The sequence below is a fragment of the Setaria italica genome, chromosome VII (genome assembly GCF_000263155.2).
Source record: "Setaria italica strain Yugu1 chromosome VII, Setaria_italica_v2.0, whole genome shotgun sequence".
Taxonomy (NCBI): domain Eukaryota; kingdom Viridiplantae; phylum Streptophyta; class Magnoliopsida; order Poales; family Poaceae; genus Setaria; species Setaria italica.
In genome coordinates this window covers 34,204,134-34,218,073 of record NC_028456.1, presented here as the reverse complement: position 1 = coordinate 34,218,073, position 13,940 = coordinate 34,204,134, and the positions used below count along the sequence as shown (strand labels likewise).

General features: G+C 46.2%; 4 protein-coding genes across 4 annotated transcripts; 2 read left to right on the top strand and 2 right to left on the bottom strand.

Moving 5' to 3' along the window:
* The first annotated feature begins 252 nt into the window (after positions 1-252).
* On the top strand, positions 253-993 carry LOC111257913 (ethylene-responsive transcription factor ERF096-like). Its single transcript, XM_022828261.1, has one exon. The coding sequence runs from the start codon at positions 390-392 to the stop codon at positions 930-932; it is 543 nt and encodes a 180-aa protein (XP_022683996.1). The 5' UTR covers positions 253-389; the 3' UTR covers positions 933-993.
* Positions 994-1,409: 416 nt separating this feature from the next.
* LOC101775343 (mannan endo-1,4-beta-mannosidase 8) lies at positions 1,410-3,607 on the top strand. Its single transcript, XM_004977336.3, has 5 exons — positions 1,410-1,870; positions 2,176-2,370; positions 2,553-2,675; positions 2,763-2,974; positions 3,058-3,607. Exons 1-5 carry the CDS (start codon positions 1,484-1,486, stop codon positions 3,404-3,406), a joined length of 1,266 nt encoding a protein of 421 aa, XP_004977393.3. The 5' UTR covers positions 1,410-1,483; the 3' UTR covers positions 3,407-3,607.
* On the bottom strand, positions 3,501-6,357 carry LOC101774939 (methylesterase 17). The gene is made up of 4 exons (XM_004977335.2): positions 5,776-6,357; positions 5,276-5,416; positions 4,700-4,828; positions 3,501-4,426 (listed from the first exon to the last, which is right to left on the bottom strand). The coding sequence occupies exons 1-4, from the start codon at positions 5,998-6,000 to the stop codon at positions 4,163-4,165; spliced, it is 759 nt and encodes a 252-aa protein (XP_004977392.1). The 5' UTR covers positions 6,001-6,357; the 3' UTR covers positions 3,501-4,162.
* Positions 6,358-6,492: 135 nt separating this feature from the next.
* LOC101774549 (methylesterase 17) lies at positions 6,493-9,834 on the bottom strand. The gene is made up of 4 exons (XM_004977334.2): positions 9,592-9,834; positions 7,255-7,395; positions 7,011-7,145; positions 6,493-6,937 (listed from the first exon to the last, which is right to left on the bottom strand). Exons 1-4 carry the CDS (start codon positions 9,832-9,834, stop codon positions 6,662-6,664), a joined length of 795 nt encoding a protein of 264 aa, XP_004977391.1. The 3' UTR covers positions 6,493-6,661.
* Positions 9,835-13,940: the final 4,106 nt, after the last annotated feature.

Here is a 13,940-nt window from a genome sequence, read left to right as displayed (position 1 = left end):
TCTTTCAACTCGGGTGGAGATAAGATGAGATATGAAATATATCTCTATTATTTAAAAAAAGATACACCTCTAATTTATCGTTTATTGTTAATAATAACGTTTCACCTTATCTTGCAAGCCATCCGGGAACTCACCAGCCAGTGAAAATCATGTGAAACAGACGCGGAGAGCAGCCACCCACGTCCAGCTAGACCGCAGCTGCACAAGGAATCAGCCCGAGTCAAATATCGAAATAGGCCCACGATTCCTTCCTAACCTCTGCCTCCCTCTTTGTCCAACCAAATCAAAACCCTCCCAAAACCACCCAACCCCGCTCCTCCGATTCCCTTCCCCTTCCTCCACTCCTCGTGATCCCGCCGGCGCCGTGCTCACCTCATACTCAGTCGCCCATGGACAACGATCGGCCGGGTCAGGGGAGGGGTCGCCGCCGGTTCCGCGGCGTGCGCCAGCGCCCGTGGGGCAGGTACGCGGCGGAGATCCGCGACCCCACCCTGGGCAAACGCATCTGGCTCGGCACCTTCGACACCGCCGAGGAGGCCGCCGCCGTCTACGACGCCGCCGCGATCCGCCTCCGCGGCCGCCGGGCCGTCACCAAATTCCCTGCCTCCACATCCTCCTCACCGTCGGTGGCCTCCTCCGCCGTCTCGCCCGCGCCGTCGCCGGCGGGTTCGACGACGATCCCTCCTATCCCTCCTCCGGCGCAATCATCCTCTCAGGCGGAGACCTCCTCGGCCTCTCCTCCGTCCACCCAATCGTCGTCGGTGGTCGATGCAGATGAGGAGGTGACGGGGATGCGGTGGTTCGAGGACGAGCCCTTCGAATTGTTGGAGTTCTGCCTGCCGCGGGCGCCGACGGCGAGACAGTGGGAGTTCGGCGAGCTCGGCGATCTCGACGACCTATTCTCGCCGGAGCCAGAAAATTTTCGTCTTTAGTTTGGTCAGTCGATAGCTTTGCTACTTGAAATCGTGTAAAAAAAATTGTTTCGTTTTTGTTTGGGGCGGTGGTGAGGGCCGAATCAATTTTGGTCACAATGTCATCTGACGAGTTGTGCCTTGCTATATCCTGTCGTGCCTGTGAAATCCAACGAAAATTTAAGCCATGCGATGAAAAAATTGCCTTTGCAACTGCAATCATCATGGATTGTTCACCAGATTATGCAACTACAATCAGTTCAGGTGGTGTCGATCCTATGGCTGTGTCCCCATCTTCAGTTAATTCAGCATTCAGGTTACAGATGGATGCATGTGAATATGCGAAATGAGATGAATATGCGCACCATCTAGCCCCGCCTGGATGAGGAGGGCTTGACGACGAAGTCATTACCGATAGCCGATGAGCCAGGGAAGCAGCAGCGGAGCGCCGCCATGAACGCTTTTCCCTGGGGCGGTTGGGCTTCTGCCGCTGTGTTGTTGGCCCCACCTGTCAACCTCCAAATAATTAACAGCCTCGAGAAGCCGATGAGGCGTTGACCAAGCACCACACCATGGAAATGGAATCGCCGTGGAATTGGACGTGCCCTCGCCACGTGGCGCCACCGCTTCCAGCAACACCGCGCGTGTCGCTCCTCCGCTGCATCCTCCTCGCCTCCTGCATCTCCGTCATGCCGCCGGACGACGCCGGCGAATGGGCGGTGGTGGAACGCCAAGGCCCGCACCTGCGGGCGTCGGGGCGGCCCTTCATCGTCCACGGCTTCAACACCTACTGGCTCATGTACTTCGCCGCCGACCCCGCCACGCGCCCCACGGTCACAGCCGCTCTTGCCGAGGCCGCCGACGCGGGGCTCAACGTGTGCCGGACTTGGGCCTTCAACGACGGCGGATACCGCGCGCTGCAGCTGAAACCCTTCTCCTACGACGAGGAGGTCTTCCAGGTGAGCGCGGGCTCCTTGCGATGTGTACGGCACTTGTATGATGAAATGCGTGGCTGAGTGCCGTGTTTGATCAAATTGTTTGTTTGGCAGGGCCATGTCATTTTTGGCAATCTTCTCATGCGCTTGCCTTTCCGTGCATATTGCATTTGATTCAGTTAATGGCCCTTGTCCAATTAGTATGCATGGCATGGGGTTTTGTATTATGTTTTCTGTATCTCTCAATCAAAAGCTTATGCGTATGCAGTAGTCAGTAGTTACTACTTACTAATAAGTGATAACTGAGCTTAGAACTCCATTCCCGTCAGGCATTAGATTTTGTGATCAGCGAAGCAAGAAAGCATAAGATGAGGTTGATACTGTCGCTATGTAATAATTGGAAAGATTATGGAGGAAAATCACAGTACATAAGGTGGGGAAAGGAGGCTGGGCTGGATCTTACTTCTGACGACGACTTCTTCACTGATCCCACAATTAAGAGCTACTACAAAGCTTTTGTTAAGGTAAACTTTCTGCTCACATGGCTCAAAATCGAGAGGTGGGCCTCATTATATTCATATATTCAAGATTTGAATTCTTAATAAAAAGCTAATTTTTTACGGCAATTGTATATATTTTCTTGTGTTTTGTTTTCTCACCTTCTGTCATGTCTTACGTGACAGTTACGTTTTCTTTTACTCCTTAGGCTGTTCTGACAAGAATAAATTCAATTACAAATGAGGCCTACAAGGATGATCCTACAATTCTTGCTTGGGAGCTGATTAATGAGCCACGATGCCATTCAGATCCATCGGGTGACACATTGCAGGTCCTTACTTTAGTTCTAGTTTGGCACCGTTTTGTCTCCTTTTAATTTTTATACTGCACATGTTTTAACACTTGGCATTTCTCGTAGGCATGGATAGAAGAGATGGCGTCTTATGTGAAGTCTATAGACCCTGTGCACCTGTTAGAGATAGGTGTTGAAGGGTTTTATGGTCCATCCACTCCAGAACTTTTGCATGTGAACCCAGATGCTTATTCTGGAACTGTTGGAACAGACTTTATCAGGAACCATCGTGCACTGGGAATTGATTTGGCTTCTGTTCATATTTATTCTGACACTTGGTAAGTCATCTGGTTCAGTCCAATGCGAATATGGCCACTTCATGAAATGAGATTGATTATCATGACCAAGATCCTTTTCCCAGGTTGCCTCACTCTGTAGAGGACAGTCACCTCCAATTTGTGAATACCTGGATGCAACAACATATTGATGATGCCGCCAACTTGCTTGGGATGCCAATTCTGATCGGGGAGTTTGGGGTATCACTTAAGGATGGGAGGTTTGGCAATGAGTTCCGTGAATCTTTCATGGAGACAGTCTACACAATTTTCTTGAGCTCTTGGAAGAGTGGAGTGGTTGGAGGAGGCTGCCTTGTTTGGCAACTCTTTCCTGAAAGCGCAGAGCACATGGACGATGGTTATGCTGTTATTTTTGCAAAATCATCATCCACATTAAATGTGCTTGCAAATCACTCAAGGAGTCTGGAATGTTGAGAATGTGCTGCCTCCCTACTTATATGACACAGTCCATGTTCCAACTTTTCTATTTTCAAGCCAAAGATATCTCTGAAAATTTGAATGTTCAGTGTGTAAATTGTAAGGCAATGATGATATCTCTGGTCTCGAAACTAATATTCTGTCATGTAAACAAAAGGTAAATATTAAAACGTGAGATGAAATTCCGTCCTTCCATCATGCACTTATCTAATTGTATTATAACAATATCCTTACCTGGGTTTAGGGTTAGGCACACAAACTGTTTTTTCATCATTTATATACCATAAGTTGGTTGTCTGTCATGAAGTTGTTTGATGTGAAATTTCTTTTGCCCATCATGGCATCATCTGAGGGCCTTCATAAATCATAAATGTCAGAATGCTTCCTTGAAGGTATGTACTTCATGACAGAAAGAACTCATAAAAGGCCCCCTCTGTTAGATTAACACAGACCGGCCAAAGTATATGGATCTCAATCCTGAATCCTCTGCAATTAAAACCACTTCTAAGGTGATATTTGTATTTTTTTCCTTTTTTTCTGAATGACACGTGAGCATGTATAAAATGGAACTAGATCATATTTTACTTGCACCCTTAAACCATTTACGCAGATGTTACCCTGAATATTTACTGAGAAACATGTTTCACAAAGGCCGTGAGATCCTAAATCTAGTGTTAATTATTATGTATTGATAATGTTACAACTTACAAGAATTCAGGCAGGCTCAGTCTGTAGCTTTCTGCATATTTGGAATCAGAGAGATTTCACTATTAAATTAAAGAGTTGTTCTGGTGCAGAGAAGAAGGGACTGTGATCTGTATCTATGACCAAAACCTCACTGGGTGGCCACTTCTTGATCATGGAATCTTGCTGTTCAGGGTCCAGCATATGGTCACGCTCTGTCTTTATGAAAATCCGTTTGACTCGATTTAATCTCTCGTCATCTCCTTCAAAGCTTGCGCTACTAATAGCCGTTGCAGGCCACGGTCGCATCAGCATTGAAGCAAGGACTGATTCCTACCAAATAAAAAATATTTATAAGTTAATTTTACATCTGTATTCACCTCTTCATGGGAGCAGATGTCTGGTTTGTCAGGAAATGGTTGCTCAAGACATATGAACGAGAAATCATAAACAATATCCCTTTAGAAGTTGGATTATTGTAACACTGCATTTAGATTTTGGTGATATCAACAGTAGTTTAGTAAAGAATGGCTTTCGTGAGCAAACGCCCAGAAATGTTAACTTTTTCTCCCAAGGCGCATTTCATGCAATATACATGTATAATACCTCTTCAGGGCTTTGTTGGGATAGTCGATCACGCTGGAATTCTGGTCTCAAGGCAACACTTGTTGGAGGATCATCTGCTGCTGCACTAAGTGTCAATTCAATCTCGTTCTCAGGCAAACTTGGTAACCCCTGTTACATGTTAATATGCAAATAATGTAATTAGTCGCACATAGTATTATAACAGAAGATTAAATATAGTAAATTCATCGCGTATTATGGTAAGTCCATATTGCTTTTCTAGAATTTTTCCAAAATCTCCTGTACTTCCTGTTTCATATCTATCATAAAAATGGCTATGCTGAGAATAAGTCAATTTTTTTAGGAAATATTGGGTGCCTTGTTGGGGAGTGTTCACCTTATTTACCCTGCCTTTTATCATGCACAGTTTAGCTATTGCAATTTCGTGATGCTCATATGAGTTATTACATTTCTTGTTTTAAAAAAACCTTAGTTTGTGTTTTTCATGTTGTACTATATGTATGTTTGTTTGCTATATAGTTTACGGGTTATATTCTCATCAGTTGCTAGGGGGTCTATGCTTTAAGGAGAGAACAAAGTGAATATTCAAAACATTACATCTTTCTTATCTTCATCAGTTTGAAAACCGAATGGTAGCATTGTAGCTGCCACAAAAAATGCTTGACTGATCCTGTCAACGAATTCATGCATTGCATGAATTACACTCAGCCCTCCAGCACCGTGTCCAACTAGAATCACCTGGAATAACATTGAAATGAGTTAGCATGCTACTCTAATATATTCTTCACAATTTTGAACATTAATCATAAAGAGATCGTTAACTATATTTTTTTTTCTGGAGAAACTATAGTTTCTGACATTTATTCATATTGTACAGCAAGTGTGTAATCTCGTCAGGTATAATTCTAGATACAACAAGGATTAAAACTTAAGTGCACTTAAGATTTAGCTGAAACCAGTTCCACCTACTTTCATGTAATCTGATCTGATGCCTTTTATTTAAAATAGCATAAATCATTTAAGCTTTTGATATGCCAAGATATTACTCAATTATTTCACATAAGTTTCCTAGCCAAAAGGAAGAACAATTGACATACCTTCTCTCCTTCTGGCAAGGTCGAGATGAGGTCTATGAGCGGCTTGTCATACTGCTTGAACGACCAGACTGTGTTGGGATCGGTAGGATCAACGCCACCTCCGGCAAGGTCAATGCATGTGACACGGTAGCCGGAGCCCTCAAGGAGCCACCGCAGCTTGAACCAGCACCAGGCTCCATGACCTTCACCGTGAACAAGCACAAAGTGCTCCTTTGCCATGCCCATTAGTCTGCCCTTTTCCTATCAATCTAAGATTGCTACCATGGATATTAACTATTTGATGGACATGCAGCAGGGTAACTGCATTTGCATGGCCAATTCCAAATGTCAAACCAAGCAGGCATCCAGTGAGTTGTATTCTAAATAGAGGGGTCTCAAGCGGTGTCTACGATTTTGGCATGCAAAATAGCCTAATATGGTAGATGATGGTGGATGAATTGTGCGGACCAGCTAGTTTTTCTCCTTGCATTGCGTTGTGTGCGACCTATTGGTGTTTGGCCTTTCTGGCCTGATCAATTTTTTTTCCTCCTTGTTATCTTTCTGTACTCTGCTTGCTCGTTGCATATCAAAGGCTCAGATGTAGTTCCATCACAAAAACCTTGTACTGTATACAGATGACAAAGACATGCACTTATTCCTTTTCAATGTATACATATACTCCCTCTGTTCTGATTTACATGACGCTGGTCAGCTCAAATTTGAGCTAAGCAACGTCAAATAAAAAAGAACGGAGGGAGTATTTATCTAATTTGGCTGTAAAATTATGTTTTGTGGTGCACAACTGAAAAAAAAATCTGTTGATATATGACAACTCCAATTGGCGTACAACATAACTCAATGAACAGGTGAAGCCTCCACTGGGATTGCGGATACGGTTCACCACCGGTCACACTGACTCGAGGATCAGCTCCAAGAGGCGCTCTGGTGCAGAGAAGAAAGGACTGTGGTCAGTGTCCATGACCATCACCTTTCTTGGTGGCCAACGACGAATCATGGACTCCTGCTGCTCCGGCTTCAACGTACGGTCATTTGCCGTTTTTATGTACACGCGATGGACTGCGTTTACAGGGCTCTCGACACCATCATCGACGCAACGACCAAACTTGGCAGTGCTAAGCACGGCTGGAAATGGACGCAGCAGAATGGAAGCAAGTGTGGAGTCCTGCACCAAGTGTTAACAATGAAGGCGCTGGAGAATATCCTTCAAGATGACCATGCAGTATATTATGTTATACCTCACGGGAGCTTTGGTGGTACAGGATTGTGCGCTGGTACTCCTTTCTTAGTGCCATGCTGGTAGGTGGATGATCTTCTCCCAGACCAAAGTTCAGGTCATACACATCCCCAAACTCTGAAAAATCAGGTACACCCTGTTGATTTTCAGTCAAATATTAGGACATGCTACCGTTTGCTCGCAGACATAAGAGGGATGTTTAAACAAAGTTGTTGTTCGAAAGCATCTGGGGAATTTTGAATCACATCTTTGGTGTCTTGTTCTGTTTGGAAGCCAAACGGGAGCATGTCTGCTGCTATGAAGATGCCTTGCTTGATCTTGTCTGTGAACAAATGCATCGCATGGGTCACGCTTAGTCCTCCTGCGCTGTGTCCTACCAAGATTACCTGAAAACAACGGTGGCATTAGAGGCATATATACATTATCAGTCGGTAACCACTGCTGGGAAAGCGTCTTTAATACCGATTTCTATCCCCCTAGTACCGGTTGTGCAACCGGTATTTCTATTTCGGTACTAAAGGGGGACCTTTAGTACCGGATCAAATAATCGGTAAAGAGGTATTAAAAATAAAGAAAGAAATCCGCCGACCGGATCCCCGACCGCACCCCGCTGCCGTCTGCCAGAGCGCCGGAGTCCTGGCCGCACCCCACTGCCATCCACCTGAGCACCGGAGCCCCGGCCGCACCCTGCCGCCGTCCGCCAGACCGCCGGAGCCCCGGCCGCACAGCACCCGAGCCCCGCACCAGAGCCGGGGGGGGGAGGGAGGGAGGTGGCGTACTTACGCTGCTCAGCCACCGCCGCTGGTTGCCACCGTGCTGCTCCTTAGCCCGCAGTGCCATTGCCGCCGGATCTGAGGGAGAGGTGGTTGCTACTCCAAGATTCATGCGCTCCTTGCTCCGCCACGCCTACTGACGCTCCACTGCCGCACCCTCCCGTCGAGGCTCCGCCACTCCTTGCCCCGCCACCACTCCTTACTCCGCTACGCTTGCCGATGCTCCGCTGCCTCGCCACACCCACCCTTCTTGTCTCCGCCATTCCTTGCCCCGCCGCCGCTCCTCGCCACATGTAAGAGGTGAGGGACAAGCGGGGGAGGGGGGAGGAGAGGGGCGGCGAGGGGATCCGAGCGGTGTGGGGAGAGAGGGGATTCAGCGGGGAGATGCGCGGGTGAGAGGCCGGATGAGGGGACGAGCGGATAAGTACGTGTGGGAGGGGGGTGAGCGAGATAAGGGGGGCTGACGCGTGAGGGGAGATATCCCTTTAGTACTAGGAGGAGATTTCACCCAGTACTAAAGGTCACCCATTAGTACCGGGTGAAGGTCACCCATTAGTACCGGATGAATTCACCTGGTACTAATGGCTCTCAGGCACATTAGCACCAGTTGGAGGCTTGAACCGGTACTAATGGGTGACCTTTAGTACCGGATGAAGCCTCCACCCAGTACTAAAGGGGTCACGAGGGTTCCTTGGGGAATAAGCCGTTAGGTCCGGTACTAATGTGATCAAAATGCAACCGGTACTAAGCCTCCGAACGAATGCTAAGTTTTCCGGTAGTGAAAAAAAATAATTTCCCTACGTTGCTTGAAAAATTAATTACATCAATTTATTTCCTCAGCAAGACAGTAGTGTCAATTGAAGTGTTGCGTGACGACGTTGTGTTGACTTTAGTGCTTAGTGGTGAATTTGTCTGCTGCATTTTTCTTCCTTTCTTTAACCTGGCCTGTTGTACGTGGGATCATTTTTTTTCGAAACTAACCGCGCAGACCGATTATATTAAAAAGAATAGGATCTAGACTGGACAAGTAAAAAAAACACTAAGCGGTGCAAAGAGCAAAGGAAAAAGGCATGAAAAACCTATACAAATATCCAGAAATAAAGTATTAACACCGGGCTAGTAGTACTGAAAGGTACTTTGCTCCGGCCGCGATCCACATGGTAGACTCTTCTTTAATCCTATCGAACATCATGTTGATTATAGATTCCTTCCGCTCAAAAATCCTCGAGTTTCTCTCCCTCCATACATTGATTATAGATTCCTTCCGCTCAAAATCCTCGAGTTTCTCTCCCTCCATACGGTTCATGAGACAAGCATGATCAAGAAGTGCATGCTTTTCCTCGAGCAGCACAGTGTTGTTGCATATGGAACCATTGGTGTATGTCTTAAGGCGTGTTTGGTTCCGCGGCCTCCATTTTCTCTCAAATTTCTCACTTGCCTCGGGCTTCAGCCAAGAAAAGTAGACTCGGACATGATGTTGATGGTGTCAACAAAACAAAGGAATGGCAATCCCCTTTGATGAAATTAATTCCAAAGGAAAAACTCCAATCCAAGCAGAACAGGCCTAAATGATCCAATAAGAGATGATGCTCTGCATCAAGGTTGTTAAAATTGCGTACAATCGTAGAATCCGACCCAATAAACATAAAAAACAAAGAAATAAATGACCTGCTGACTAGAATTAACTATAGCCATGTCGTTAAATCGTGAAGTTATATACGGTATAGTAGAATAAGATTTCAAGGAGCATGCTCTACATACTACGTATGAATATGATAATATGATACGGCAGATGAGATGGTCATCTACCTTGTGGGCGTCCGGCAGGGCCGCCATGAACTGGAGGAGCGGCGCGTCGTACTCATCGAAGGATCGGACGTCGTTGGGGTTGACGAGGCTGCCGGCTGCTCCGGCGAGGTCGATGCAGGAGACGCGGTGGCCGGAGCCCTGGAGCAGGGACGCGAGCTTGAACCAGCACCAGGCGCCATGGCACGCGCCGTGCACCAGGACAAAGTGCTCCTTGGCCTTGGAAACCTCGCCGCCCGCCTCCATCTTGCACCTCGTACGTCCTTTGCAGCTTGTACTTACCGTATCTCTACATAATATTAAGGGGCTGTTTGGATACGAGGTGCTAAACTTTAACAGTGTCACATCGGATGTTCGGATGCTAATTAGGAGGATTAAACATGAGCTAATTATAAAACTAATTGCAGAACCCTGTGCTAATTCGCGAGACGAATCTATTAAGCCTAATTAATCCATCATTAGCAAATGGTTACTGTAGCACCACATTGTCAAATCATGGACTAATTAGGCTTAATAGATTCGTCTCGCGAATTATACTCCATCTGTGCAATTAGTTTTGTAATTAGCTTATGTTTAGTACTCCTAATTAACATCCAAACATCCGATGTGACAGGTATTAAACTTTAACAGGTGTTTCCCAAACACCCCCTAAACTGCAGGTGTGTGGATGTTTTGAAAAAACATCCTTAAACTTTTTTTAATCAACCCGTGGTCCTTCGAATAGTTCTTGACGATTAAAAAAAAGATCCTTAAACTTTACTACTGCAATTGATTCGAGTTCTAACTTTTGCCGTGTTCTTTTATCTCTCGCATGACTCGCAAGCTGGTCGCTTGGTGGACCGCCTCTCGGCTCGGCCTCCCCAACGAACGAGCCTTTCTTTTCTGTCGCTAGATCTGCAAGCCTCGGCTATCTTTCACTGCCGCCGTCATTCCTCGCCACGCTCGCGTGCTGTGAGGCCCTAATCGACGGCTTCGGGAAGCAGGTGCTTTTCGCGGAGGCCTGCGAGGGCGCGATCGCCTCTGTCCCTTCCTTTGTCGCCAAACCCGTCCATGCGTCGATTGCAGGGCTGCTCTGCGAGGATCGTCACGATCGGAGCCTCTCCGCCTTGGTGGTGCAAGCGATGGACTAATCGGTCTTTAGCATTTAGGGGATTTAGGAGTAAAGCACGTTTCCCAAATCCTGCAAGTTTGCGAAGGAAATCAAGGTGAGGAATGCGGCCAGCTGCTTCCTCAGGCTGCACGTCCTACCCGTCACCTGGATCTAAGAGGTAAGGAGCCAAGTGCTTTCTTGCAGTCAACCAGGTAGAGCAATGTGCCAGCGAGGGCATGGCGCCAGGGAGAGGGGAGGCGCAGTGGCAGTCGGCAGACAACGCAAACAGTAACGGAGGTTGGGACCTCACCCCCTCTCAATAACGTCCATCCTTTCAGATCCGGAACTAAGGCCTCCACATCTATCAATTGGGGCCTCAATTTGCACTTGATTGGAACGATTTGGAGTGGATTATAGAAGGGAGGTGGATGGAAACGAGAAGAAGAGGAGGGTGCACTCCTGCTCATGGCGGCCAGAGGCGCTGTGGCCTAACGCTCGAAGCGGGAATGAGGCTAGACATGGGGAAGATGAGCGCTTGCTTGGGTGATGGCGAGGATGGCAAGATGTGCAGCGCCTGGGCAACGGCGAGGATGGGGCAAGATGTGGGTGGCGCCGATGGATGAAGCGACAGCGACTGGCTGGATGATGATGAGTACGGGGAAAATCGAATGAATGGATAAAGCGGATGTTAAGCGGTGAATTTTTTTTATTTCTATGTGTGGATCCCACGTAATAAACAAATAGCATCAAATCACCAACAGATATCTGCTACTACTGTACTTGCAAAGAGATGACCGCTAGGAATAACACATTAACATATTGTGAAGCGAAGCTAACATATTAGGAACAAGCGAATAATAACGTGAGAGTAAGTAAGAACCTGTAGCAACGCACCGGCATATACTTAGATACGCAAGGAGAGAGGGAGCAGGGAACCAGTCCATGTGTATTGCTTACAGCTTACTTTTTCAATAACCAGATCAGCGGAGAAAACCATGCCCTCAAAAGGAAACGTCGCATTTTCTTTTCCCTTTCTATATTTTTCAGAGCTACAAACTAAACGTCGTTTGTTTCTTTTTGTCGTTTTCCGTGAGACCACTGCACGTTGGCATTGCCTCCTCCTCCTTCCAGCTTACACATGTACTACATCCCTTCCCTCGTGCATCACGCTTGGTGGCCCCGCCACTTTTTCCAAGAAACATCGATATGATCGTCACCTTTCGATTCGGGGTCCTATATATCCTTGCTCTCGTTCGGATCGGGCACATGGCCGGGGTCGACGTGTAAAGTCTCGGGAGGACCGCCAGAATGTCCACCGAATTAATAAAGGCCACTCCCACCGTCCCACGTCGTCTCACTCCCTTACACGTGGCCGGGGTCTTCTTAAAAGCGGTTGACGATGTGTACTCGTCAGGGCCAACAGCGAATTGAAGCTAGCGTACGTGAGGCACGAGGGAGAAGAAGCAGAGCATCACATTTAATTTGTCCCTGAAATAACGAAAATCAGGCGCAACCTAACCAAGATCTGTGGCTGTTATTGTTCCTCCTCCACGAGACCACAATGCAAACAGCGACACAGCTTAATTAATGTACAGTGTGTAAAAAGAAAACGACGTTACTTAGGTTGAACGAAGAGAAGCTACACGCTAGAATGAAGAGAAGCAAATGCAAACGCAATGCAACCGTACCGTACGTGTGGACTAGACTTTGGATGCAGCGGCTGCTCCGACGGTTTCTTCGCCCGCCTTTTTTTTTTTACTTTCTAGCTACTCCCTTCATTCCAAATTATAAGTCATTCCAAGAATCTTGGAGAGTCAAAGCATCTCAAGTTTGACCAAAATTATAGAAAAAATTATAAAGATTTATGACATCAAATAGGTATACTATGAAAATATAATTGATGAAGAATCTAATGATACTTAGTTGACACCATAAATATTATTATATTATCATATAAATTTGGTCAAACTTAAGATACTTTGACTCTCCAAGATTCTTGGAATGACTTATAATTTGGGATGGAGGGAGTACCATATAAAATAGGATTATTATAATTACCATCATGTTCATTCGATCATCACGCGAAATTGAAAGTAAAACAAATTTTATTTCCTTGGTTTCGCGGAAAAAAAAAGGGAAACAAAATCGTGAAAATAGCATGCAACAACATTCACATATAAATACGTGAATGTGACTCGCAATTATGTTGCTGCAAAGTTGTGAACATAGAAACTAAAGCAAAATTAATGTCTTTATCATATATATAGGCAATGGCATCTCATGTGTGTGTGTGTATACATACATATACGTACACACACACATACATACGTATTCACACACATTTTCAATGCAAACAACTCAGTTATATGCGCGTGTAATTTGCAACAGCCAACAGCCCTGCTTCTATCATATGCAGTGAAGAGACAAATTAAACCAACATTGATGATGATGGGTCATGGTTCATGGATGGATACCCGGAGACGACGACCGGGCATGGTGTCAACCAACAATAAAAGGCTGTGTACGTCATGGTGCTGGCGTCACTAGCGTGCACGCAATTGCTGCATGGACGCCTGGACCGCATGTGGGCCAAGGCTTCGTACGAGCCACGACACGGCACCTAAGGGAGACAGGGCACTAGTCATGACTCACGAGGAGGTGCACAACCTCTCTGCTCCTTCCCGGACCCGGAGACGGTCACTACTGCACACTAGCTGTTGGTGTGGCTGCCGTCTTAATCAACCATGCATAGATTTTAGTCACATGAAATCTAGGAGGGGTGCGATGAAGTTAGCTACTGTAGTGATATTGCATATATACCATGCATCATGAAATACGTTTCTGCGTTGCTAGCGCCGGACATCTGATGGGAAATTTTCAATCGGACGCTCCGATAAAACATAAAAAATTACCTAGTGCAACATGAGTGGTCACTATTTGCAACATGAAAAATAATATGTAAAAATGACTACGTCTTTCGACTCTGGGATAAAAAAATTTCACCGCAACATGAATGCTATGTTTCATACAACATTTATTGTGAAACATGTAGAAACAATAATCTTAACTATTGCAACGCAGAGCGTCCGATTTTTTTTAAAATTCCAAGATCCCGGCTGGCGCACCTTTCTGATTGGCGCGGTCGGCCCTACACGCAAACTTACACTTATGGGACCATGACTGATGATGAGGCCTAAGGTGTCAAAGCCCAGGATTTGCCCTAGCCTCTGGATGTCTGGTGGTCTTTATAAACAAGTGAGAT

What these genes read in the sequence shown, in the direction of transcription:
- LOC101774939 (XM_004977335.2), bottom strand. Translation starts at nt 6,000, where the DNA reads ATGGGCATGGCAAAGGAGCACTTTGTGCTTGTTCACGGTGAAGGTCAT. An exon ending in CCTTGCCAGAAGGAGAGAAG is followed by an intron (nt 5,417 to 5,775) that starts GTATGTCAATTG and finishes ATGTTATTCCAG; the next exon opens with GTGATTCTAGTTGGACACGG. An exon ending in CTGATGAAGATAAGAAAGAT is followed by an intron (nt 4,829 to 5,275) that starts GTAATGTTTTGA and finishes AACATGTAACAG; the next exon opens with GGGTTACCAAGTTTGCCTGA.
- LOC111257913 (XM_022828261.1), top strand. Translation starts at nt 390, where the DNA reads ATGGACAACGATCGGCCGGGTCAGGGGAGGGGTCGCCGCCGGTTCCGC.
- LOC101775343 (XM_004977336.3), top strand. Translation starts at nt 1,484, where the DNA reads ATGGAAATGGAATCGCCGTGGAATTGGACGTGCCCTCGCCACGTGGCG. An exon ending in ACGACGAGGAGGTCTTCCAG is followed by an intron (nt 1,871 to 2,175) that starts GTGAGCGCGGGC and finishes CATTCCCGTCAG; the next exon opens with GCATTAGATTTTGTGATCAG. An exon ending in CATCGGGTGACACATTGCAG is followed by an intron (nt 2,676 to 2,762) that starts GTCCTTACTTTA and finishes CATTTCTCGTAG; the next exon opens with GCATGGATAGAAGAGATGGC.
- LOC101774549 (XM_004977334.2), bottom strand. Translation starts at nt 9,834, where the DNA reads ATGGAGGCGGGCGGCGAGGTTTCCAAGGCCAAGGAGCACTTTGTCCTG. An exon ending in CCCTGCCGGACGCCCACAAG is followed by an intron (nt 7,396 to 9,591) that starts GTAGATGACCAT and finishes CGTTGTTTTCAG; the next exon opens with GTAATCTTGGTAGGACACAG. An exon ending in ACCACCAAAGCTCCCGTGAG is followed by an intron (nt 6,938 to 7,010) that starts GTATAACATAAT and finishes CACTTGGTGCAG; the next exon opens with GACTCCACACTTGCTTCCAT.